The 24259-nt window shown below is 43.3% G+C and overlaps 1 protein-coding gene across 1 annotated transcript in view; it reads left to right on the top strand.

Annotated features, from left to right (window-relative positions):
- LOC146796476 (uromodulin-like) overlaps nucleotides 1-24259 on the top strand; it is a 583380-nt gene that overhangs the window by 52831 nt on the left and 506290 nt on the right. Inside the window, exons 2-3 of the mRNA XM_085629079.1 lie at nucleotides 21080-21106; nucleotides 23806-23832. Of these exons, the coding sequence (XP_085485205.1) occupies nucleotides 21080-21106; nucleotides 23806-23832 (54 nt within the window). The remainder of the gene's footprint in view (nucleotides 1-21079; nucleotides 21107-23805; nucleotides 23833-24259) is intronic.

Here is a 24259-nt window from a genome sequence, read left to right as displayed (position 1 = left end):
AACTCAGTGGCGTCTTCGCCATTTTACACCTTAAGAACCATCAAGAAAATTCTCCCTGATTTTCCTGATGAAACCAAAAGGATGGTAGTCACCGCTCTAGCATCATCAAAAAAATGAATACTGTATTGGTCTCTACCTAAATATACAAAAACCACATTTGCATAAATTGCAAACGCTGCAAAATGCAGCGTCTAGGCCACTTATGAAAATTCCCAAATTTAAATCAGCCTCACAGGCAATTTGCCTCCCGCTCAAAGAGCGTACCAAATTTAAAGCCAAATTTAAGGCTCTTTGCTTTCAGGGCCATGAATGGAAGTGGCCCTGCTTTCTTGAAGCATACTTTCAAGGACTATGAACCACCTAGACACCTGCTGCCCGCGGGAGCAAATAATTTAGTTATTCCCATGGTCTATAAGTCCAACTGGGGAGGCCGAAGCTTTGCATGGGGAACAGCCAAACTTTGGAATGAATTATCCCTGTCTATCCAAGCCTTGCCCAGCCTTCTGGCATTCAGAAAGGCACGACAACATGGCTCTTTGCCTTACCTAGTGTCCAGCTCCCAGTCCTTAACCTGCTGATAGAGCAAGCGCCTTGACGCCCCTGGCATATGAGCTTAAGAAATATAGTTAACATAACATAACAATATATTTGGAGAGAGCGAAATCGGGGTGGCTGACAGAATGTGTCCATAGCTTCATTAATAGGTGCTTTAGAGTGCACCATGAATAGAAAGGGTGGAAGTTCCAGTGAAGAAGGAGGGATGATGCTGGTAGAGTTGGATGGAAGAAGGGGGGTTCTGGTAATGGGAATGGTGGTGGATATAGGGAAACAAGAGGAACACATTAAAAAACAGGTTAAAGACACAGCTTAACATAGGTCTTAGAGAAGACAGTACTTTAGTCTTTTACCTGGGTATCAATCCATGACATATCCAGTAACTGTAAATAGGATAAATAACCTATGTAAAAGGAAAGCTATATTAACAGGGGCAAGTGGGCAGAATTTTTTAAAATGATCTTACCAACCATGAAGCAATCACAGTCTCCATTCAAAATCATAGCTAGTTCATCAGCCTGCATTGCACATTGAAAGGTGGCAATCTTAGATTCAAATAAATTCTCTGGTTTTATAATGAAAACGTCACATGATGCAGCTGGGAGATGGGTAGTCCCAACTATTAGAATGAATTCATCTAATTGTGACAATTGTACCTTATTAAGACCCCTGGCAGACAATCCCACACCCGTTAATGAATTAAGGGCAATTTAATTAGATTTCTCTAAATTAAATATCGTATAAGGGACATTAACGTTTTGCAATCATGTCATGTTTAGTTCATAAAAAACCTGCTATAATACAAAGAAAGCCCCAGGTTGCATGAGCTCTCCAAATTATTCAATCAGTGTTAGGGTTAATACATTTCTGGGGATCCGTTAACAGTACATGGCAGCAGTTCACACTTTTTTGCAAAGAGATCCCAAACTATTTAACAAATTGATTTTTTTAATTTAAAAAAACTTGACTGATATTTCATGTAATTTTCTGTCAAAATGTTTTACCAATCACCCAATTGTCACTTTTAATTTGTAATTTCTCGATGAGGGGAAAAATAATCCAAGATGGTAGCTCAATAAATCACTTTTATTAATAACAGGTTATCAAGATAGGAAAAACTTAAGTTTACTTTTTTCCCCTCCAAAAATGGGTATATAACTTTGATGGATGTTGTTTGTTAAGCATACAAAGTAACCTTGAGAGGGTAAGTGATAGACTTTCGGGCTCAGTTGAAAAAACAGCCAAATTTGGAGCTGGAGCCTCAATAGAATGCTTTGAAACATGCAGAAATCCTCATGAATAATCACATTAATCAAGAAAATTATCATAGGTGTGAAGGTGGATTTAAAAAAATCTCCTATTAGAAAAAGAACTAGTTAATTACTTTTGATTGGTAGGACAATGATTTTATGAAGTGAGAGAGCATATTGGGAAAACCTGAGTTGTTTCAAGTTGTATAACGAAAATCTCAATACACTCTATCACTACAGATCTAAAAGAAATAGAGGGCATATTCAGGAGACATTTTCAAAATAAATGCACAGAGCAGAAGGAAATCTCTGAAGGGGCTAAATGAATTACATATCCCTTCTTTATCCCCTGATCTGGCTTCAAGGAAAAATTGTCTGATCACCCAAGAAGAGGTCATTCAGTCATTAAAAATGACCCAAAGGGTAATGTGATAGGAGAAGATGTATGTTCCTCTGAATGATACCAAACATTTGTCGAAAATTTGAAAAACCTTTTCAGGAGTGGTAAAATTCCCACTTCATTTTTAAAGGAAATTTAATCTGCTTTTTTGTTTAGAAAAAGGAAGAATCCAATCACTTTAAATTCATATCAACCAATAAAGTTGTTTGAATTACAATACAAAGTACTCTCTAAAATAATTGCAAAAAGAATGGCAGCTATTATACTGCAAATAATCCATAACGATCAAACTGGATTTATACCATGATATCAACTAAGAGAGAATTTTTTGATTAAGGCCCTTAATTACTTGACCGCCACACACAGTAGTGCAGCCTTTATTTTTTTAGATGCAGAAAAACCATTCATTTGGAACAATAGAAATGTATTTTTTGCTTGCTTATTAAAATGAGGTTTCCTATTAAATTAATTTGGTCTCTATCGGCACTATAAGACTATAGGAAGGAATGACCACTTTGCTTTATTTGAATGGGAAAAATCACCCTAAATAATAATAATCATAATATTTTGTGTAGTGCCAGACAGGTTTTTAGCTTTCACCAATTTTATTTGCATTATACATTGAAACCTTAGAAACTGCAGTGATTAAAACTATTGACCACAAATTTCCAAAACTTAAACTTTATACAGATAATTTACTGTTATATACAGTTCTAAATAAACATTCTATAGAAGCTTTTTCTCATCTGATAACTTATTTATCGAAGATCAGGGTTTTTAAGGTAATGAGGCAAAAACAAAAACTCTTCTATTCAACTCCTCCACTTATACGCTTCCAGACTTTGTATCATGAAAATATAATAAATCCCCAAAGAAGTACCCATGTGTCTTGTTATCTGAGGATTTCTTTTGAGGACTTATATAAATTACATTTCGAACCTTTTAATAAAAAAAATGCAAATGCTGAGAGGTTGAACAATTTTCCTATCTCTATAATTGGAAGAGTGGCTGTTCATATGAATATTGTCTTGTTACTTACATGTCAACTTTCAACACTTTCATGTGTGTAATTTGAGATTCTTAAAATAAAATCAAAGAGTTGATTGGTAGCTTTCTATGTAATGCAAACACATGAATAAGCCTGAAACAAACTTCAGTTTCAAAAGGAGAATGGGGCGCCTCGCCGTGACTGATTTTTAAAACAATTTTCTAACTCTTTTGCCCAGGTAATATAATTTGATCGAAGACACGGTTTTTGATATTTACTTCTCAAATCATATTATTATTGACTAGTTTAGGTATCCGCCAGCTAAAAAACCCAGTCATGCAATCCCAAATTTCTACGCAAGCGCATTCTCTCTATATATAAATGTGAGACACCAGCAACCTTTTCGATAACTGCTTATTCCCAAAGTATTCTTCCATAACCATAAACCTCCCAGATCTATTCATGGTGGAATTGAAATGATGGGAAACACTTAGACCATTAAAAATTGGGGTTTGTATTTGAAAAAGAAACATTATATTCTGGGAATATTTTCAATAGAAAGTTATCTACTATAAAGACTGTTATCAACATACGTTTTATCAAGCACTTAGTGCTCAAAGAAGAATTATTAATGTTTGATAAAGAAAGTACTAGAGAGATAGTTTATAATTTTTTTAAGAATCATACGATCACCCTTAGGATTCAGTATTGGGTTTCCTATCTTCAAGCACAGAGAGTTACTACATTTCCCTTATATTGCCACATTGTTAACAATTGCAAAATGATACCCTTACAGAGATCAATCCCACAATTTGGAAAGAAATACTTCAATAAACAAAATCCAGACATTTCACCAAAATGCCCAAGATATGACATACGCAGAACCTGGATTCATATGATTTGGATCGTTAAATATTTACATCTGTTTTAAGATAAACCCTGGAAAATATCTGAAACAATTCAACTATTCAAGTAACCTTCGATGCAGTGTTAACATTAGTGTGTCATCCTAGGCATTTGGCATTAGATGCTGAAGCATCAAGGAGATGGTGGCTTATTGCCATTCTGTCTAGGACATAATTACATTGAATTAGCAATCAAAAGTGATGTCTCCCATTGAGCTGTGGGTGAGCAAATTAAGGAGAGTCTATTTTGCAAATGAGTTCCACTAATTTAGTACACACAAACATTATTGCTTTTTGATCACCCTGCTTTGACCTTTTTACCGTGGGTGAGTTTCACTACTTGTGGCTCACCCACGGTAATCTTGTGGTAAACAGACTGCACGTGTTTACTGCTAGTGTCTGTCTTTTAACACTAGGCTGGTTGCACGTGAACATGTGTGCACACACATGTACATACAGGTGCAAAATGTGTGCAGGATGCACGTATGAGACTACTGTTGTGTGCAGCCCGGCTACTGTACACAGGTATCCTGGCACAGAGGGAGTGTGCAAGGCTGGACGTTGACCTGGGTTAGGCCTTATAATATTAGTGGCCACTCACAGTTAAGGTCAGGAGGGATTACTGGTTTAAATGCAGTGCCAATATATTATACATATGAGGGAATCTGCCTTGAAGTGCAGTTTAACTTCCGTTAGGGCTACAAAGTCAGTAAGATATGAAACTGGGGTGAAACATGTGTGTCAAGTTTGAATACACAGGTCCCAGGAACCTACATGTGCACCTAATAGGTCATCCAGAATTTTCATATTTCTCCGCCTCAGCTCAGGGTCAGATTCTAGCCTTTGGTCACCATGCTGGATGAAGCTAATTACTCTGCTCCGAAACAGAAGGAACAGAGATTCCTGGGACCCCATCCCCAGAAGAAAAGGAAGACAATACTGTACTTGCCTTTTTGCAGTCTGGAGACTCCATCCCCCGGCCCGCAAGTGATGCATGGCCTGCCCATGTCTGGGGAGGTGGAGTGGGGAGGATTGCACTGGGCCTCAATCACCTTGCCTGCGCCTTTCACAATCAGGAGGACTATGATACTCCTGCCGCGGGCTGGAGTGAGGAACCAAGCTTCTCTCGCCCCGGGGAAGCAAAAAGAGGAAAAGGCATTCGGCACCCACGCCAAGGAGAGAGGAATCTGGTGTACTGGTCAAGGTTGCAGGGACACTGGTGCTACCCCCACAGCCACCACAGAGAAACCGGTCATGGGGGTGTTCCCAGTGGAACCGGGCAGCTCCGAGAAAAAAGAGTTCATTGTTACCCAGTGGAGCGCCCCATAATGCCTTGGGAGGGGCTATTATGGGTTTCTTGCTCTTTGATGCCCTCGGATAGCAGGGACACCACCACATGATTAACAACCAAATTGGGGGTTGCAGGAGGCAAAGTAGTCCACCTTATAACTGTTAAAAGGTGAACCCTAGTTCACCAAGGGTTTAGGAAACCTGACCTGGGGAGACTTTTCGTTAATTTGCAAACACTGCTAAGTCTGTAGCTTTTGTTCGATAGCCTGGGAGTGTAGTGATTTCTAGGAGTGGTTCTGGGCTGCAATTTGTGGCCTAAAATGCAGTTTGTTGCATGCGCTTTTTATGGAGATATGACATTTTTTTTGTATGTGTCTTTTTAACTAGAGTGTATCTTAAATCTCGGAAAAAAATAGAAACATTTTTTTTAAATGCTTTTTTTGTGCCACACCGAGAATGCAAGAAAAGAGTTAAACAGACCCCCAATCAGTCATAATTCATTTCACATTCTTTTTAATAATATGTATATTTTTTTTTATCTGAACACATCCATACCCTTCCAATTCATGTGCATAGGCCTTTGTGAAAATTACATACAAATGCTTGTAATTATATTCAATTAGTACACAATCAAAAACATTTCTCCACCTGCAAAAAGTGCTACACATTTACCAGTGTTGTGTAAATATTTTAACTTTACATTTTGCAAATGGCTCCCTAGAATGTTGCAAATTGTAAATATAAGGATTACATTCTTTCCACGCAAATATTTTGGTCTCCACTGAGGGAGCAGTTGGCGTCAATCGATGCAATCGGTCTATTATTGAAAGAACGTATCAGACTAAGTCAGTTATAATGGGGCCTATTACGATGTCGGTCATAAGGCCTCTGACCTCAGGTCCGAGGCTTTTCAACCGACACCGTCGGTTTCAATACTGACCGGCTGATTTGGATTCAGCCGGTCAGAATTGAAACCGGCCGATCGTTCCGGCTGGCTTCCGACGGGCTCATGGAGCCCGTGGGCCAGTTGGAACCAGTCCGTAATCCAAATGGATGCCGGTTTACACCGTCTGGATTACAATGCACTGTTTCCGGCAGGGCTTCCATGGCGGCCTTTCTGACATGAAACCCCGGTCGGAAAGCGTGTTTGGGGGCCCCTAGCAGGTCCCCCTTTCTCTTGCGGCCTCCGGTTGGTGGACGAGTGGGCCCCTATGGTGTGCCCCTGTTAATCCCTGCACCCTGTGGTAGGCACCTCAAGGCATATCAAGGATTAACACCACCTCCCATTTCCCTATGGGAGCATGTTCTACGGACGGTTTATGGCGTAACACATGCTCCTATAGGGAAATGTCGGAATGAGACCAAACAGTGCTCGTTCGCATCCTAATCAGGTGGTTGAACCGCAGACCAGAGGTCGGTCGGTCCCGTTTCATCGGGCAGACAACATTATAGGCCTCAAAGTCTTTATCAGGGCCAGGACTGTCAATGCAAAGCACTCAATTCAGTGCTGTCTCGTTGTTTAAAACATACTAGAAGAGTGCACATCATATAGCTTAAATGTGAATATGACAAGAGCTACCTAGCACAGTAGCATATGCTATACCACTTCCCATCTCCAGTGTTACTTAATGGGTAACACCTTTTTGTTTCAAATTGAGAAAGTAGATCATAAGAACAATGACTGTGGGAACGGCTCTTTTATTCATGGGGACAACTTCTAGACCTGCGGCCCACCTGGAGCTATCAAGGCCACTTCTGAGCAGAGTGTGCTCCATCCTATTTTAACTCTTGGCAATATGTTTTAAACAACTCAATCGATTTACTTCTGGGACCTGTATTGCAGACTGCAGGTATTTCCTGGTTTCCTGCAGCTATGAGTCTCCCATTCCACTCTTTATATGCAGTGAAGAACTGGTGACAACTGTACGTTGTCTGACATCTGCACTGCCTGGTGCTCCCTGTCCCTATTGATTTGCTTCCTTTATGCACTGGATTTTGATTCTCTCTTTAACTGTGTGACTGTTTTTCATCTTGAGATTTGACCTCTTTCCTGTGACTTATTTTTTTTAACACACTTTATTGATTTTCATAGAGAATTAGGTAACACTGGTACTTCAGCATAATAGATATTCCCTCCACGGTGCAAGAAATGTCGAACCATGTAGAGCAGCCACAATGGTATTATACCCCGACATTATGCAACCCAGGCAGGGGAGATTAAGATCTATGTAGTGTCCGTGCTCTAGCAATACTGCTTCAACCAAGAGGTTATGCTCAATCATCAAAGTAGCAAAAAAAACTATCCAAGGCTCCCCATTCCCCCCACCCCATAGCTTGGTCCAGAGATAACACCAGTATCTGAAAAGCTCTGAGAACAAACACCGTGGTCGTCCATCTGCCCAGGAGAGGAGAGGGAGGGAACAGAAAGGGGAGGCAGGTTCAAGGGCCTGTCATAGCACGGACAGGTAGAAACAGACATGCTGGAGTGCGTGTAAGTAGAGGGTGATCACAAAGCCGAATATTACTGCGGCTCAGCCCCACCGGTGGAAGGTGGGGAAGTGACCTCCAAATGGTTCACCCGGGAATGCAAAACATCAAATAATGTGTCCAACGCCCGGGCAACCTTCAAGGGGCACAGCCCCGCTTGGCATCTCTTAATAGCATTGCGCTCATACACCACCCACCGCACTAACACTGTTCTACATTCGGAAAACTGTGGGCTCCTGGTGCCATTCCAATTAAGCATGATCTGACTCTCCACCAGAATTAAGAAAAGATCAGCAAATTTAGTAGTTACTGTATGCTTAGCGGGTCTAGGGAACAGCCCCAGAAGTCATGCCATGGGGCAAGGGGCAAATTTCGTTCAGTAACCTCATTGAGGAGTGCCATCACATCTGTCCAATATTCCACACCATATGAAACATATCCGCCCCAACTAATCCACACCTGGGGCACCCCGAGCCAGCACCTGGATAATATTTGTTTATCTTATTGCGAGTAAGATATGCTCTGTGGATACAATAAAAGTTGATCACCTTAAATCGAACGTTATGAGACACCTGGGGAATGCCAGCCATTATTTTTACCTAGTCCGTGTTAGATATAGGGGTGCCAACGTCAGTCTCCCTGAGACTGTTGAGTGAAGTGTACGTGTCTGCCCACAGTGCAATATATAACCCAGTGATTGCCTTGCATTTGCCAGAAAAAGTACAAAGGGCATGGCATCCCTGCGTCATACTAGGTTTGGCCTGCCTACACCGACATGTCTTTTTTAGTAATGCAGTAACTGTCTCAGAAAAGATGAAGTGACCCGCAGGAGGGTCATAGGCCCCTTACAAATCCTCGAAGGTCCACAACAGGCCAGCCTCACAAAGATTCCCCCTCTCGTAGGCCACCCACTCACCCAACCTACATGTAGCATCCTCCCGAAAGAATTGGAACAACCAACGGAGGAGGAGGCTGGAGGAGCAAGGGGTGACGCCTTCTCCAAATATTGCACCCAGCAAAACTTGGCTACTGACTTCAGGCTATGAGGTTCCACTCTAAGCTAAGTACAAAAATTGTGTCAACCAGTGCAATGGAGGGTTGCCCCTTTCCTCCAGGGTTTCATCACTTACTCTGTCAGCAATCCATCTATTGACCCATTGCAACTGAGCTAATAAATAATATGACTCAAAGTCGGGAGCCGCCAACCCACCATACTGAACAGGTCGTTGTAGCTTCCCTAGAGCAACGCAATGTCTACCTTTGCCCCAAATTAGATCAGTGAGCAATGATTGCATCTCTCAAGATGTACTTTTGGGGATTATAATGGGGAAGGTGGTGAAGTATTATTACAGCCTGGGCTCTAGCCCTACCCCAAATGATATGGGGAGATTTTTCCAGAATTGTATCCCACTACGGAGCACCATGAGTGCCCTGCACATGTTGCCGTCCAGCGGATCAATTTACAACATGTAAAGCTGTACCCCCAGATACCAAAAAGTGCTGGGCTCCCACTTAAAACCTGCATGGGGAGGTGGCCCCCCAGGACTCAGGTGCAAGGGGGGAATTGCTAGTCTACTGCCAATTGACACGCAAGCCCAATATATTCCCAAAGTGTCCCAGAAGACAAGAGGCCCCTAGGAAAATCAACCCAATGGTCATGAACGAAATACAGTATGTCATCCACATAGAAGGAAATGTGATGAACAGCCCCCGGAGTGTGATACCCCCATAATGGTTCCTTCCCAGGCCTTGCAGGCCAGGGGCTCCAGCACAATGGCAAACAGCAATGGGGACAAGGGACATCCTTTTGCTTACACCGCACCACCATGTAGGCTGCCAATATCACACTCCCAGTTTTAACTCTTGACATAGGGTCCAGAAGCAATAAAACTGCCACAAGTCCCATTTTATGCATCACTGCATCAGGAATTCCCAGTCAGACTACCAAAGACCTTTTCAATATCAAAAGGCATTAACGCTGCCTCCTCATTTATAGCTGATGCAGCAAGCAGCAGCGCCGTCACCAGTCTAATATTATACGCCATGTTCCTCTCCAGTATAAAGCTCATTTAATCTGTATGCCTGAATTGATGCATAAATGGCAATAGGGTGTGACTAAAACCCTGTTTAGGATCTTAAGATCAACGTTCAACATCAACAAGAGCCAATAGGATGCCAGCCCCTGGGGGGCCTGCCTGCCTTAAGGAGGCAGAATACTAATGTCTCTTTCATAGTGGGTGGCAGGACACGGTCAACACATACCCTCCGGTAGACCTCCACCAGGTCTGGTGCCAGTTGGGTAGCATAGGTGGCATCAACCTTCACCAGGAGCCGTCTGATCCGGCACCTTACCCCGGGCAATGGCCTTGATCAAAACCAGCACCTCCGCTAATGGAATTTTTGTGCCCAACGCTTTCGCCACAACCGGTAAAAGGATTGGCAATGGCAAAAGGTGTAAGAGCAGGTGCAGGGGGGTGCAGGCATCTGGCGAGTGTATAAGGTAGTGTAATATGTTTGGAACAGCCTGTTAATAATATCTGGATCATAGACACAGGCACAAACTCATTAGTCAGCTCCAAAATCTGTGCCCCAGCTTAGTAGGATTCACCAACCAAGTCAATAACGTACCCGCATTGTACCGTTCTGCAGGGACTGTGACCATGTATGTCCTGTAATCAAAGTAACAACGTTTCTCCACTAAGGCTGCCAGTGTCTCCTTCTCGGAGAGCAGAGAGATGTGCACTGGGGGGGCGGTGTGTCTGCGGCGTTCTAGCGACCAAAGAATAAGCTCCTGTGATCGTCTCATCATGTAAAGCCTGCTGAGCCCCCTCATGTGTGTGATACAATGTCCCTAAACTACTGTCTTAAAAGCCTCCCCTTCCCTCAAACCAGACTCAGTGGACACAAAATAACTTCTATTTCCTCCCCTATGACATTGTGAGATGCCTAGACTTCCAGGTTTTCACACTTAAGCCTCCAACTGGCTGGATACTAGGATCGGGTTATGATCTGACAAATACTCTGAACGCACTATTTGTGTATGGTCTGTTGTGTTGCAAAGAAACATGTCCAGTCCCACATGTAAGTCTTCCTCTTAAAATTTGAGACTGCATCCCCGATCTGACCCAAACAAAGACCCCTCTAGCAAAAGCTGAATAAGTGGTGCAAGTTAAGGGGCCCTGCCAGCCCCTCCACAGTGCTATCCTATCTGGCGGCATTAAATGCATGTCCTGCAAGAGGGCAATGTGAACCCCTTACCTCCTCAGGTATGCCTGAACATTGAACTCATTTTGAGCCCCCTAACATTCCAAGATATTACTTTATGTCCAGGTTGTATTTCAGCCATTACGTATTAATAACATAATAAAGGACCCCCTGCAGTGCATGCAGAAAGCTCTTCAGACTCAAGCAGCAACCCATCACCTGCTCAGGACAGTAAGGCAACAATCCCCATATCCAAACAATGGCAAACCAAACCAGATAAACAGTGCGTGAGTCACACAGGAAACCAATACAGGTGGTGGTTGACTCCGAGGGCAAGAAACCCCCCAGCCATAGCATGCTAACTGGTCCCTGTAGGATAAGACAGATTTATAGAGCACCGCACCAGCCCCATGCAGTTACCAACAGTACATCACCCATAGTCTTCAGCCTGCTATCACCCCAGTTCATCAGCTGTCTGCAGGATGAACAGTGGTGACCGGGTACCAGAAGCAGTGTGTAGGTCCCAGGAACCTACATGTGCACCTAATAGGTCATCCAGAATTTTCATATTTCTCCGCCTCAGCTCAGGGTCAGATTCTAGCCTTTGGTCACCATGCTGGATGAAGCTAATTACTCTGCTCCGAAACAGAAGGAACAGAGATTCCTGGGACCCCATCCCCAGAAGAAAAGGAAGACAATACTGTACTTGCCTTTTTGCAGTCTGGAGACTCCATCCCCCGGCCCGCAAGTGATGCATGGCCTGCCCATGTCTGGGGAGGTGGAGTGGGGAGGATTGCACTGGGCCTCAATCACCTTGCCTGCGCCTTTCACAATCAGGAGGACTATGATACTCCTGCCGCGGGCTGGAGTGAGGAACCAAGCTTCTCTCGCCCCGGGGAAGCAAAAAGAAGAAAAGGCATTCGGCACCCACGCCAAGGAGAGAGGAATCTGGTGTACTGGTCAAGGTTGCAGGGACACTGGTGCTACCCCCACAGCCACCACAGAGAAACCGGTCATGGGGGTGTTCCCAGTGGAACCGGGCAGCTCCGAGAAAAAAGAGTTCATTGTTACCCAGTGGAGCGCCCCATAATGCCTTGGGAGGGGCTATTATGGGTTTCTTGCTCTTTGATGCCCTCGGATAGCAGGGACACCACCACATGATTAACAACCAAATTGGGGGTTGCAGGAGGCAAAGTAGTCCACCTTATAACTGTTAAAAGGTGAACCCTAGTTCACCAAGGGTTTAGGAAACCTGACCTGGGGAGACTTTTCGTTAATTTGCAAACACTGCTAAGTCTGTAGCTTTTGTTCGATAGCCTGGGAGTGTAGTGATTTCTAGGAGTGGTTCTGGGCTGCAATTTGTGGCCTAAAATGCAGTTTGTTGCATGCGCTTTTTATGGAGATATGAAATTTTTTTTGTATGTGTCTTTTTAACTAGAGTGTATCTTAAATCTCGGAAAAAAATAGAAACAGTTTTTTTAAATGCTTTTTTTGTGCCACACCGAGAATGCAAGAAAAGAGTTAAACAGACCCCCAATCAGTCATAATTCATTTCACATTCTTTTTAATAATATGTATATTTTTTTTTATCTGAACATATCCATACCCTTCCAATTCATGTGCATAGGCCTTTGTGAAAATTACATACAAATGCTTGTAATTATATTCAATTAGTACACAATCAAAAACATTTCTCCACCTGCAAAAAGTGCTACACATTTACCAGTGTTGTGTAAATATTTTAACTTTACATTTTGCAAATGGCTCCCTAGAATGTTGCAAATTGTAAATATAAGGATTACATTCTTTCCACGCAAATATTTTGGTCTCCACTGAGGGAGCAGTTGGCGTCAATCGATACAATCGGTCTATTATTGAAAGAACGTATCAGACTAAGTCAGTTATAATGGGGCCTATTACGATGTCGGTCATAAGGCCTCTGACCTCAGGTCCGAGGCTTTTCAACCGACACCGTCGGTTTCAATACTGACCGGCTGATTTGGATTCAGCCGGTCAGAATTGAAACCGGCCGATCGTTCCGGCTGGCTTCCGACGGGCTCATGGAGCCCGTGGGCCAGTTGGAACCAGTCCGTAATCCAAATGGATGCCGGTTTACACCGTCTGGATTACAATGCACTGTTTCCGGCAGGGCTTCCATGGCGGCCTTTCTGACATGAAACCCCGGTCGGAAAGCGTGTTTGGGGGCCCCTAGCAGGTCCCCCTTTCTCTTGCGGCCTCCGGTTGGTGGACGAGTGGGCCCCTATGGTGTGCCCCTGTTAATCCCTGCACCCTGTGGTAGGCACCTCAAGGCATATCAAGGATTAACACCACCTCCCATTTCCCTATGGGAGCATGTTCTACGGACGGTTTATGGCGTAACACATGCTCCTATAGGGAAATGTCGGAATGAGACCAAACAGTGCTCGTTCGCATCCTAATCAGGTGGTTGAACCGCAGACCAGAGGTCGGTCGGTCCCGTTTCATCGGGCAGACAACATTATAGGCCTCAAAGTCTTTATCAGGGCCAGGACTGTCAATGCAAAGCACTCAATTCAGTGCTGTCTCGTTGTTTAAAACATACTAGAAGAGTGCACATCATATAGCGTAAATGTGAATATGACAAGAGCTACCTAGCACAGTAGCATATGCTATACCACTTCCCATCTCCAGTGTTACTTAATGGGTAACACCTTTTTGTTTCAAATTGAGAAAGTAGATCATAAGAACAATGACTGTGGGAACGGCTCTTTTATTCATGGGGACAACTTCTAGACCTGCGGCCCACCTGGAGCTATCAAGGCCACTTCTGAGCAGAGTGTGCTCCATCCTATTTTAACTCTTGGCAATATGTTTTAAACAACTCAATCGATTTACTTCTGGGACCTGTATTGCAGACTGCAGGTATTTCCTGGTTTCCTGCAGCTATGAGTCTCCCATTCCACTCTTTATATGCAGTGAAGAACTGGTGACAACTGTACGTTGTCTGACATCTGCACTGCCAGGTGCTCCCTGTCCCTATTGATTTGCTTCCTTTATGCACTGGATTTTGATTCTCTCTTTAACTGTGTGACTGTTTTTCATCTTGAGATTTGACCTCTTTCCTGTTACTTATTTTTTTTAACACACTTTATTGATTTTCATAGAGAATTAGGTAACACTGGTACTTCAGCATAATAGATATTCCCTCCACGGTGCAAGAAATGTCGAACCATGTAGAGCAGCCACAATGGTATTATACCCCGACATTATGCAACCCAGGCAGGGGAGATTAAGATCTATGTAGTGTCCGTGCTCTAGCAATACTGCTTCAACCAAGAGGTTATGCTCAATCATCAAAGTAGCAAAAAAAACTATCCAAGGCTCCCCATTCCCCCCACCCCATAGCTTGGTCCAGAGATAACACCAGTATCTGAAAAGCTCTGAGAACAAACACCGTGGTCGTCCATCTGCCCAGGAGAGGAGAGGGAGGGAACAGAAAGGGGAGGCAGGTTCAAGGGCCTGTCATAGCACGGACAGGTAGAAACAGACATGCTGGAGTGCGTGTAAGTAGAGGGTGATCACAAAGCCGAATATTACTGCGGCTCAGCCCCACCGGTGGAAGGTGGGGAAGTGACCTCCAAATGGTTCACCCGGGAATGCAAAACATCAAATAATGTGTCCAACGCCCGGGCAACCTTCAAGGGGCACAGCCCCGCTTGGCATCTCTTAATAGCATTGCGCTCATACACCACCCACCGCACTAACACTGTTCTACATTCGGAAAACTGTGGGCTCCTGGTGCCATTCCAATTAAGCATGATCTGACTCTCCACCAGAATTAAGAAAAGATCAGCAAATTTAGTAGTTACTGTATGCTTAGCGGGTCTAGGGAACAGCCCCAGAAGTCATGCCATGGGGCAAGGGGCAAATTTCGTTCAGTAACCTCATTGAGGAGTGCCATCACATCTGTCCAATATTCCACACCATATGAAACATATCCGCCCCAACTAATCCACACCTGGGGCACCCCGAGCCAGCACCTGGATAATATTTGTTTATCTTATTGCGAGTAAGATATGCTCTGTGGATACAATAAAAGTTGATCACCTTAAATCGAACGTTATGAGACACCTGGGGAATGCCAGCCATTATTTTTACCTAGTCCGTGTTAGATATAGGGGTGCCAACGTCAGTCTCCCTGAGACTGTTGAGTGAAGTGTACGTGTCTGCCCACAGTGCAATATATAACCCAGTGATTGCCTTGCATTTGCCAGAAAAGGTACAAAGGGCATGGCATCCCTGCGTCATACTAGGTTTGGCCTGCCTACACCGACATGTCTTTTTTAGTAATGCAGTAACTGTCTCAGAAAAGATGAAGTGACCCGCAGGAGGGTCATAGGCCCCTTACAAATCCTCGAAGGTCCACAACAGGCCAGCCTCACAAAGATTCCCCCTCTCGTAGGCCACCCACTCACCCAACCTACATGTAGCATCCTCCCGAAAGAATTGGAACAACCAACGGAGGAGGAGGCTGGAGGAGCAAGGGGTGACGCCTTCTCCAAATATTGCACCCAGCAAAACTTGGCTACTGACTTCAGGCTATGAGGTTCCACTCTAAGCTAAGTACAAAAATTGTGTCAACCAGTGCAATGGAGGGTTGCCCCTTTCCTCCAGGGTTTCATCACTTACTCTGTCAGCAATCCATCTATTGACCCATTGCAACTGAGCTAATAAATAATATGACTCAAAGTCGGGAGCCGCCAACCCACCATACTGAACAGGTCGTTGTAGCTTCCCTAGAGCAACGCAATGTCTACCTTTGCCCCAAATTAGATCAGTGAGCAATGATTGCATCTCTCAAGATGTACTTTTGGGGATTATAATGGGGAAGGTGGTGAAGTATTATTACAGCCTGGGCTCTAGCCCTCCCCCAAATGATATGGGGAGATTTTTCCAGAATTGTATCCCACTACGGAGCACCATGAGTGCCCTGCACATGTTGCCGTCCAGCGGATCAATTTACAACATGTAAAGCTGTACCCCCAGATACCAAAAAGTGCTGGGCTCCCACTTAAAACCTGCATGGGGAGGTGGCCCCCCAGGACTCAGGTGCAAGGGGGGAATTGCTAGTCTACTGCCAATTGACACGCAAGCCCAATATATTCCCAAAGTGTCCCAGAAGACAAGAGGCCCCTAGGAAAATCAACCCAATGGTCATGAACGAAATACAGTATGTCATCCACATAGAAGGAAATGTGATGAACAGCCCCCGGAGTGTGATACCCCCATAATGGTTCCTTCCCAGGCCTTGCAGGCCAGGGGCTCCAGCACAATGGCAAACAGCAATGGGGACAAGGGACATCCTTTTGCTTACACCGCACCACCATGTAGGCTGCCAATATCACACTCCCAGTTTTAACTCTTGACATAGGGTCCAGAAGCAATAAAACTGCCACAAGTCCCATTTTATGCATCACTGCATCAGGAATTCCCAGTCAGACTACCAAAGACCTTTTCAATATCAAAAGGCATTAACGCTGCCTCCTCATTTATAGCTGATGCAGCAAGCAGCAGCGCCGTCACCAGTCTAATATTATACGCCATGTTCCTCTCCAGTATAAAGCTCATTTAATCTGTATGCCTGAATTGATGCATAAATGGCAATAGGGTGTGACTAAAACCCTGTTTAGGATCTTAAGATCAACGTTCAACATCAACAAGAGCCAATACGATGCCAGCCCCTGGGGGGCCTGCCTGCCTTAAGGAGGCAGAATACTAATGTCTCTTTCATAGTGGGTGGCAGGACACGGTCAACACATACCCTCCTGTAGACCTCCACCAGGTCTGGTGCCAGTTGGGTAGCATAGGTGGCATCAACCTTCACCAGGAGCCGTCTGATCCGGCACCTTACCCCGGGCAATGGCCTTGATCAAAACCAGCACCTCCGCTAATGGAATTTTTGTGCCCAACGCTTTCGCCACAACCGGTAAAAGGATTGGCAATGGCAAAAGGTGTAAGAGCAGGTGCAGGGGGGTGCAGGCATCTGGCGAGTGTATAAGGTAGTGTAATATGTTTGGAACAGCCTGTTAATAATATCTGGATCATAGACACAGGCACAAACTCATTAGTCAGCTCCAAAATCTGTGCCCCAGCTTAGTAGGATTCACCAACCAAGCCAATAACGTACCCGCATTGTACCGTTCTGCAGGGACTGTGACCATGTATGTCCTGTAATCAAAGTAACAACGTTTCTCCACTAAGGCTGCCAGTGTCTCCTTCTCGGAGAGCAGAGAGATGTGCACTGGGGGGGCGGTGTGTCTGCGGCGTTCTAGCGACCAAATAATAAGCTCCTGTGATCGTCTCATCATGTAAAGCCTGCTGAGCCCCCTCATGTGTGTGATACAATGTCCCTAAACTACTGTCTTAAAAGCCTCCCCTTCCCTCAAACCAGACTCAGTGGACACAAAATAACTTCTATTTCCTCCCCTATGACATTGTGAGATGCCTAGACTTCCAGGTTTTCACACTTAAGCCTCCAACTGGCTGGATACTAGGATCGGGTTATGATCTGACAAATACTCTGAACGCACTATTTGTGTATGGTCTGTTGTGTTGCAAAGAAACATGTCAAGTCCCACATGTAAGTCTTCCTCTTAAAATTTGAGACTGCATCCCCGATCTGACCCAAACAAAGACCCCTCTAGCAAAAGCTGAATAAGTGGTGCAAGTTAAGGGGCCCTGCCAGCCCCTCCACAGTGCTATCCTATCTGGCGGCATTAAATGCATGTCCTGCAAGAGGGCAATGTGAACCCCTTACCTCCTCAGGTATGCCTGAACATTGAACTCATTTTGAGCCCCCTAACATTCCAAGATATTACTTTATGTCCAGGTTGTATTTCAGCCATTACGTATTAATAACATAATAAAGGACCCCCTGCAGTGCACGCAGAAAGCTCTTCAGACTCAAGCAGCAACCCATCACCTGCTCAGGACAGTAAGGCAACAATCCCCATATCCAAACAATGGCAAACCAAACCAGATAAACAGTGCGTGAGTCACACAGGAAACCAATACAGGTGGTGGTTGACTCCGAGGGCAAGAAACCCCCCAGCCATGGCATGCTAACTGGTCCCTGTAGGATAAGACAGATTTATAGAGCACCGCACCAGCCCCATGCAGTTACCAACAGTACATCACCCATAGTCTTCAGCCTGCTATCACCCCAGTTCATCAGCTGTCTGCAGGATGAACAGTGGTGACCGGGTACCAGAAGCAGTGTGTAGGAGAGAATCAGACCACAGCTCTGATTATGAGGCACTTGATGACTCACGACCCTCATACGGCCGGGCATCTACGACAACCACCCCGAAGTTTGCCTTTGCCACCCCTGTGATCAGTTGGTCCTTCCGAGCCTGCTCCTTCAAGGAACATCTGGGTGACAGAGGCCCAGGCTAGCACCGCCAACAAGGTTGTGTAGCCATGGATAGTATTTTCCTGTCAATCAGCTGTACCTCTATCTAGTTGTAGACCTCTAGTGGATCCATGAAGAATCTGGTGCCAATGTCTCTGTCGACCCTCAGTTTAGCCACAAAGAGCATGGCATACTTGAAGGAGGGCCATTGTTTTTGAACTGCCAGCACAAAATCTGGGATAACCATCGCTTTGTGATTCTCAATTAGTAACCCCCCCTTATATCGAGCCCTTCAGAGGATATAGTCCCTGTCGTGCAAATGGAGCAAATGTGCCACCACCGAACGTGGCGGGGCACCTAGAGGGGGTGCTGGCCCAGTAGTCTATGTGTCCATTCCATTGCAAAGAAGTGGGAGAGACAATTCAGAGCTATTTTGATCTTGATCCATGCCTCTAGAAAATAAATCATATTTGCCCCTTTCTCCACTCCAGGAGGCCCACTACGCGATTATTGTTCCTGCGTGCTCTGCCCTCCGTATCATCTGCTCTGTACTCTGGCATACACAGCCTCTCCATAACATCCTCCATTTGAGTTGAGAGGCTCCCCACTGTGGGCTCTATTTTGGTGATGTTGCGATCCGTTTCAGAAGGGATCATTCATTTTGACTGTGATCCAGTTCATCATTCCCTTTTATTTTCTCATGATTTTGTGCATCATCTTTTTGTACTTTTGCTTTTCTTTCTTCAGGATCACCATTTCGTATGTCCTAGTTTACTACCCCCATCCTGCCCCTCCCCACCACACCGCAGCACGCCCTCTGCGAGCCGCCACTGATTGATACAATTGCTGTTTTTGTTGATTGTAATATCTCTGCGCTGATCTGATTAAAGTTCTACTTTGGCATATTGTGATGATAAAATGAGTTTGTCTTCATTTAAAATGATATAGTAGCTGGTCTCTTCAGAGATGTATCGAGGTTGTTTTTGAGGTGTTGTATGTCATGATTATTATAGTAAACAGTTGCTAACATTTTTTTAGTAGAATTGGTAACATGGAGATTTATACATACAAAATGAGGTTTCTTTTTAAATGTGTTTCACATGTAATATTTGGAGAATGTAAACTGTACTTTTCTGAAAATAATGTACACTTAATTTGAATGGACATAATTTCAGGGGAATTGGTTAGCTTTGTTCTGTTCTTTTGGAATAAATAAAACATGTTATAATTGTTAGGGATTGTGTGATGAGCTATCCTAGCAATGTCAGCACTAGGATTAAGGGATTACATGCCCAGGTCTATGCATTGTTTTAATACCTGAAAAAGACAATTAGAAAAAGATTTTGGTCAATGAACAAAAAGTTGTAAATGACTAAATAGTTCTACACATTCACATAGTTGCTGGAAGTAGAGGTGGGGAGGGGTGCTACAGAACCCCAAAAATAATCATGCTGGAGGTCAGCACCCCAAAAATAATCATGCTGGAGGTCAGAAATTGAATGAGCCACAAAGAAGTATTTTATGTTTTGTATTCTTTTTCACGTTCAAAGACAGACGACGAATTTCACTATATGACATTCTTTTTAAAGAGTTTTCCCTTTCTCTGACTGCAAAATTAAGGATTTTGTAAAGGGAATGTTGTCACAATCTTGCTGGGTAGAGTGAGTGTGAAAGGAAAGGCTGAAGGATGTCAATTTTTTCTTAACACAAAACAAAATTCAAACACCAACAAAATAGCACAATATATATGCACAAATAATCTGGTCCCACATTACCACATCCACAAATCTACTTTCGTAGTATGGCAGTAAAATGTGTTGGCATCAGGTACTAACTTACTTACCACCATATATAAGTATTGGTTTCAGACAAAGATGTTTTGTAATTTGACTCCTTTGATTTGATTGCATGATTGAAAGCCTTTTAAATGTGTTCTCTGTAATGGCCACCCAGTTTCTCTAAAAGTGTCCATTTCACATTACAACCACTGTGTGCCAAACTAACGGTTTAATTTTATTGAAAAATTTTAAGATTTGGCAAAGCAAGTCCTGTAATACTTAGCCTGAGAAAATTCTCTCTCAGGGGTGGACTTTGTCTTTTGCAGGTTGGGTATACCCTGAAAAACGTGTGTAGACCCTGCTTCAGAACCATTTATAGTATTTCAATATATTTACATTTAGATTATCATGATTTAATTTTCAACAAAAGCCACATTCATTTTGGAAATCCATTTCACCTATTCCATCATATGAGGTTATCTCTTTTGATAAAATTTCAGGGAATATTTACAAAGGTTTGAGAGGGCGTTTTGCAATTTTGTGTTGCACTTGCGAGCTTTTTCAAATTATAGAAAATAGATAGTAATTTATTTTTTTTTGCCATTGTGCCCAGCAAGTCCCCAGGGAAACATTTAATAAATATACCCTTTCTTGAGATATTTTTGGGGTACTAAAGCCATGCAAAGTCAGATCATTAGTTTCATTTATTTCAAAGATTGTCTGATATAACTTCCCATGTTGTTTCTGTGAATGGGAAATACAATGCTTTACAGTTTGAAAAAATCAAAATCTCTATGTATATGCTAAATAGGGTTTTCATTTGCTCTTGCAGTTCCCCCTGAAACTTCAGCACCATCGGGTAAGTCTAAGTTCAAACTTGCCAATATCTCATTATCGGGTACAGTTTTCCTAATCCAGGCAATAGTAAGCAGAAGAAACAGTATTCTGTTTAGTGAAATTATTATAATTTCTAGCTGTCATACACAGACTTTTTCTGATTTCACACAGATTCTGAGCTAATGAAACTTGTCAACTTTTCGCTTCACGTTTTTTAATTCCGTACTGTAGATGATGTATATGGGACTCAATATGTCCTCATTTACCAACCTTGAAGACGAGCTTATGGTAAAAGTAATTTTCATAACCAAGCACTGAGAGTGTTTAAGTACCTCATGCTTCAGCAATATTTTTCTATATGAGTGGTATAATGAGTGGTATAATCTACGTTAGTATTTCCGATGTTAAATAAATTTGCAAGCATGTACCATCCCGTAATTCACCTTCTGGATTTCCACAATTTGTCTTGGCACATTGGTTTAGCCTTCATATTCGTGTTTTCCAATCTTAAAGATGGAGAGCATACAGGTGATTTTTGTGCATCGGAGTTTGGTGCAAATGATTGCATTTGTTGATATTTCTAAAGTAAACAACAGAACAGAGCATAAGAACAAAACATTGACGAAAATAACAAGACTTCCAAAACATAACAGGGAGCAAACATAACAGTGAAAGTGTAATGCAACACAACAACCACACAATTAATTAATGCAGAACAAAAATACAACAGAACAAAGAACAGGTCAACGAAATGCAGCACAACATATATGCACAAATATTTATTCTTGTCACACAATGCCAGCTCCACAAATCTACTTTCAAATTACGGCAGTAAAATGCATTTGCACCAGGCACTGACTTACTTACCACTAAATACATGTATTAGCTCCAGACAAAAATAGGTTGTGATCAGCTCCCTTTGAACTGAGTACGTGATTGAAAAGCCTGTTCGATTTATTCTCTAAAACTGCTACCCCCGATTCTCTTCAACTTGTCCATTTCACATTACAACCACTGTCTGGCACCCTAGGTGTGTGATTGCGGGGTGGCTCCTCCGCTAAGGTGGAGGAGCATCGCCCCACTGCTCTAAGAGCAGAGCAATGTAAAAATAAAATGATAATAGCAGAACGTTATTATAATTTTAGTTTTATTCTACCTTTGAGCTCCATGTTAGGGCGGTGTGGGCTGGGTTCGCGTGACGCCAGCAGGGGGAGGAGTGGTGGCTGCACCATAAGTGTGCATTGCGGTTTGGCTGGCTGTCTTGGGCCGACCAAACTGTCATGCGCACTGTGCATGTTCTCCACCGGCTGTTTTGTACAGCCTCGGTGGATAGCATGCACAGTCTCCCAGTCCTACTCTGAGTGCCGAACCATGGCACTCAGACCAATCACAACGCTGCTCTAAGGCAGTGTCATGATTGGCTACGGAAGTCTGGGAGCTGTGGTTCTTCCGGGAGGCAGGATACAGTGCAGACAGAGTTGAGGCGGTGGGTGGTGACACACAGGTAAGTCTTTTTTATATTTTTTCCACCCCCTCTGCCACGCCCCCGCCACCATCCCCTATCAGCTTCCACCGGTGTGATGTAACAGAAAAACATTTTAACATTTGGCAAAACAAGGGTTGTAATACTTGGCCGAGAATTCTTTTTCTCAGGGGTGGAGTGTGTGTTTTGTAAGTTGGGTATACCATGAAAAGTTTGTGCACACCCTACTTCAGAACAATTTGCTTTATTTAAATCTATTTAAATGAGGTGATCATGTTTTATTATTTAATGACACCCACGTTAATTTTGCAAATCTATTTCACCCATTCCATCATGTGAGGTTATCTACTTTGATTACATTTCAGGGGATAGTTCCAAAGTTTATGAGAACATTTTGTGAAGCAATAGAATTTGGGGTCCGATTACGATGTCCTCCAGAAAGTAGTCCAACCAAATCGGTTCTGGAATGCTTTCCAAATGACCTCGGTTCAGGGAGTCCAACCAACCAAATACGATGTGTCTGAACACCATTCGATCGGACTCCCATTGACTTCAATGGGAGCCTGTGTTCCGAACGTGAACACAGGCTCCCATTGAAAAAAGGGGTGGTTGGGGAAAACCTTGCACCATGTGGCAGGCACCCAATGGTGCCTGCCACACTGTGTATTCAGGGAAAGGAGGGACCTATGGGTACGCCCACGGGCTCTATTCGGATGGCCCCAGGTGAAGGGAGGCCTGCTACGGGCCCCTGAAATCAGATTCCAACTGCCGATCCATGTCAGCACAAACGATTAAGAAAGGCTATCCGAATCTGACATCTTAATCGCTCAGTTGAAAACGCAGTCTGTAGACCGCTACAATTCGGCTACGACCGACTCGGATTCTCCCAATGCCTTTTGCAACCGAGACGGACAGTTCAATCGATAAATTGAATGCCGTTCGGAGCCTTTCCACACGACAGCGTGCCCTTGTGAGCCTTTTTAATGTGTAGGAAATAGATGCTATATTTTACTTTGCAATGTGACACGCAAGCCCCCAGGCAAAAATGCATTACATATACGATCGCTTGTGATATTATAGGGTACTAAAGTCATGTAAAGCCAGATCATTAGTGTCATTTATTTCAAAGATTGCATAATATAACTTCCCTTATTGAATACGAAATACAATGATTTGCTTTTTGAAAAAATCAAAAGCTGTACGTACATGCTAAATATAGTCTTTATTTGCTGTTGCAGTTCCCCCTGAAACTTCTGCACCATGGGGTAAGTCTAATTGATATTTATTTTTTTCACATCTAGTAAAAACTTATCAATATCTCATATCTGTTACAGTTTTCCTGATCTAGGTGATAGTAAGCAGAAAAAAACAGTATTCTGATCAGGGGAATTATAATTTCTTGCTGTCTTACACAGACTTTTTCTGATTTTACACAGACTCAGAGCCAAGAAACTTGTTGACTTCTTGCCTTATGTTTAGTTTAGGAATAGCAGGAATTTTAAATATTCTGGAGTAATCAGAATAATTTAAATATTTCCACATTACTCTTTGATGTGAAATTGTCAATAATCTTAGGAGCAACTTGGAGAAAATAAGCATAGAAACAACAAATTTAGCGACCGTCTGTGGTTGCTCATGCTGCTATCCATGTTGTTTTGCATTAAATGTTATTTTCATTGTGCAAAATGCATC

Source organism: Triturus cristatus, chromosome 10, assembly GCF_964204655.1.
Source record: "Triturus cristatus chromosome 10, aTriCri1.1, whole genome shotgun sequence".
In the NCBI taxonomy this organism is placed as follows: Eukaryota; Metazoa; Chordata; class Amphibia; order Caudata; family Salamandridae; genus Triturus; species Triturus cristatus.
Note: the sequence above shows the minus strand (reverse complement) of the source record. Positions and strands in the feature narration are given on the sequence as shown.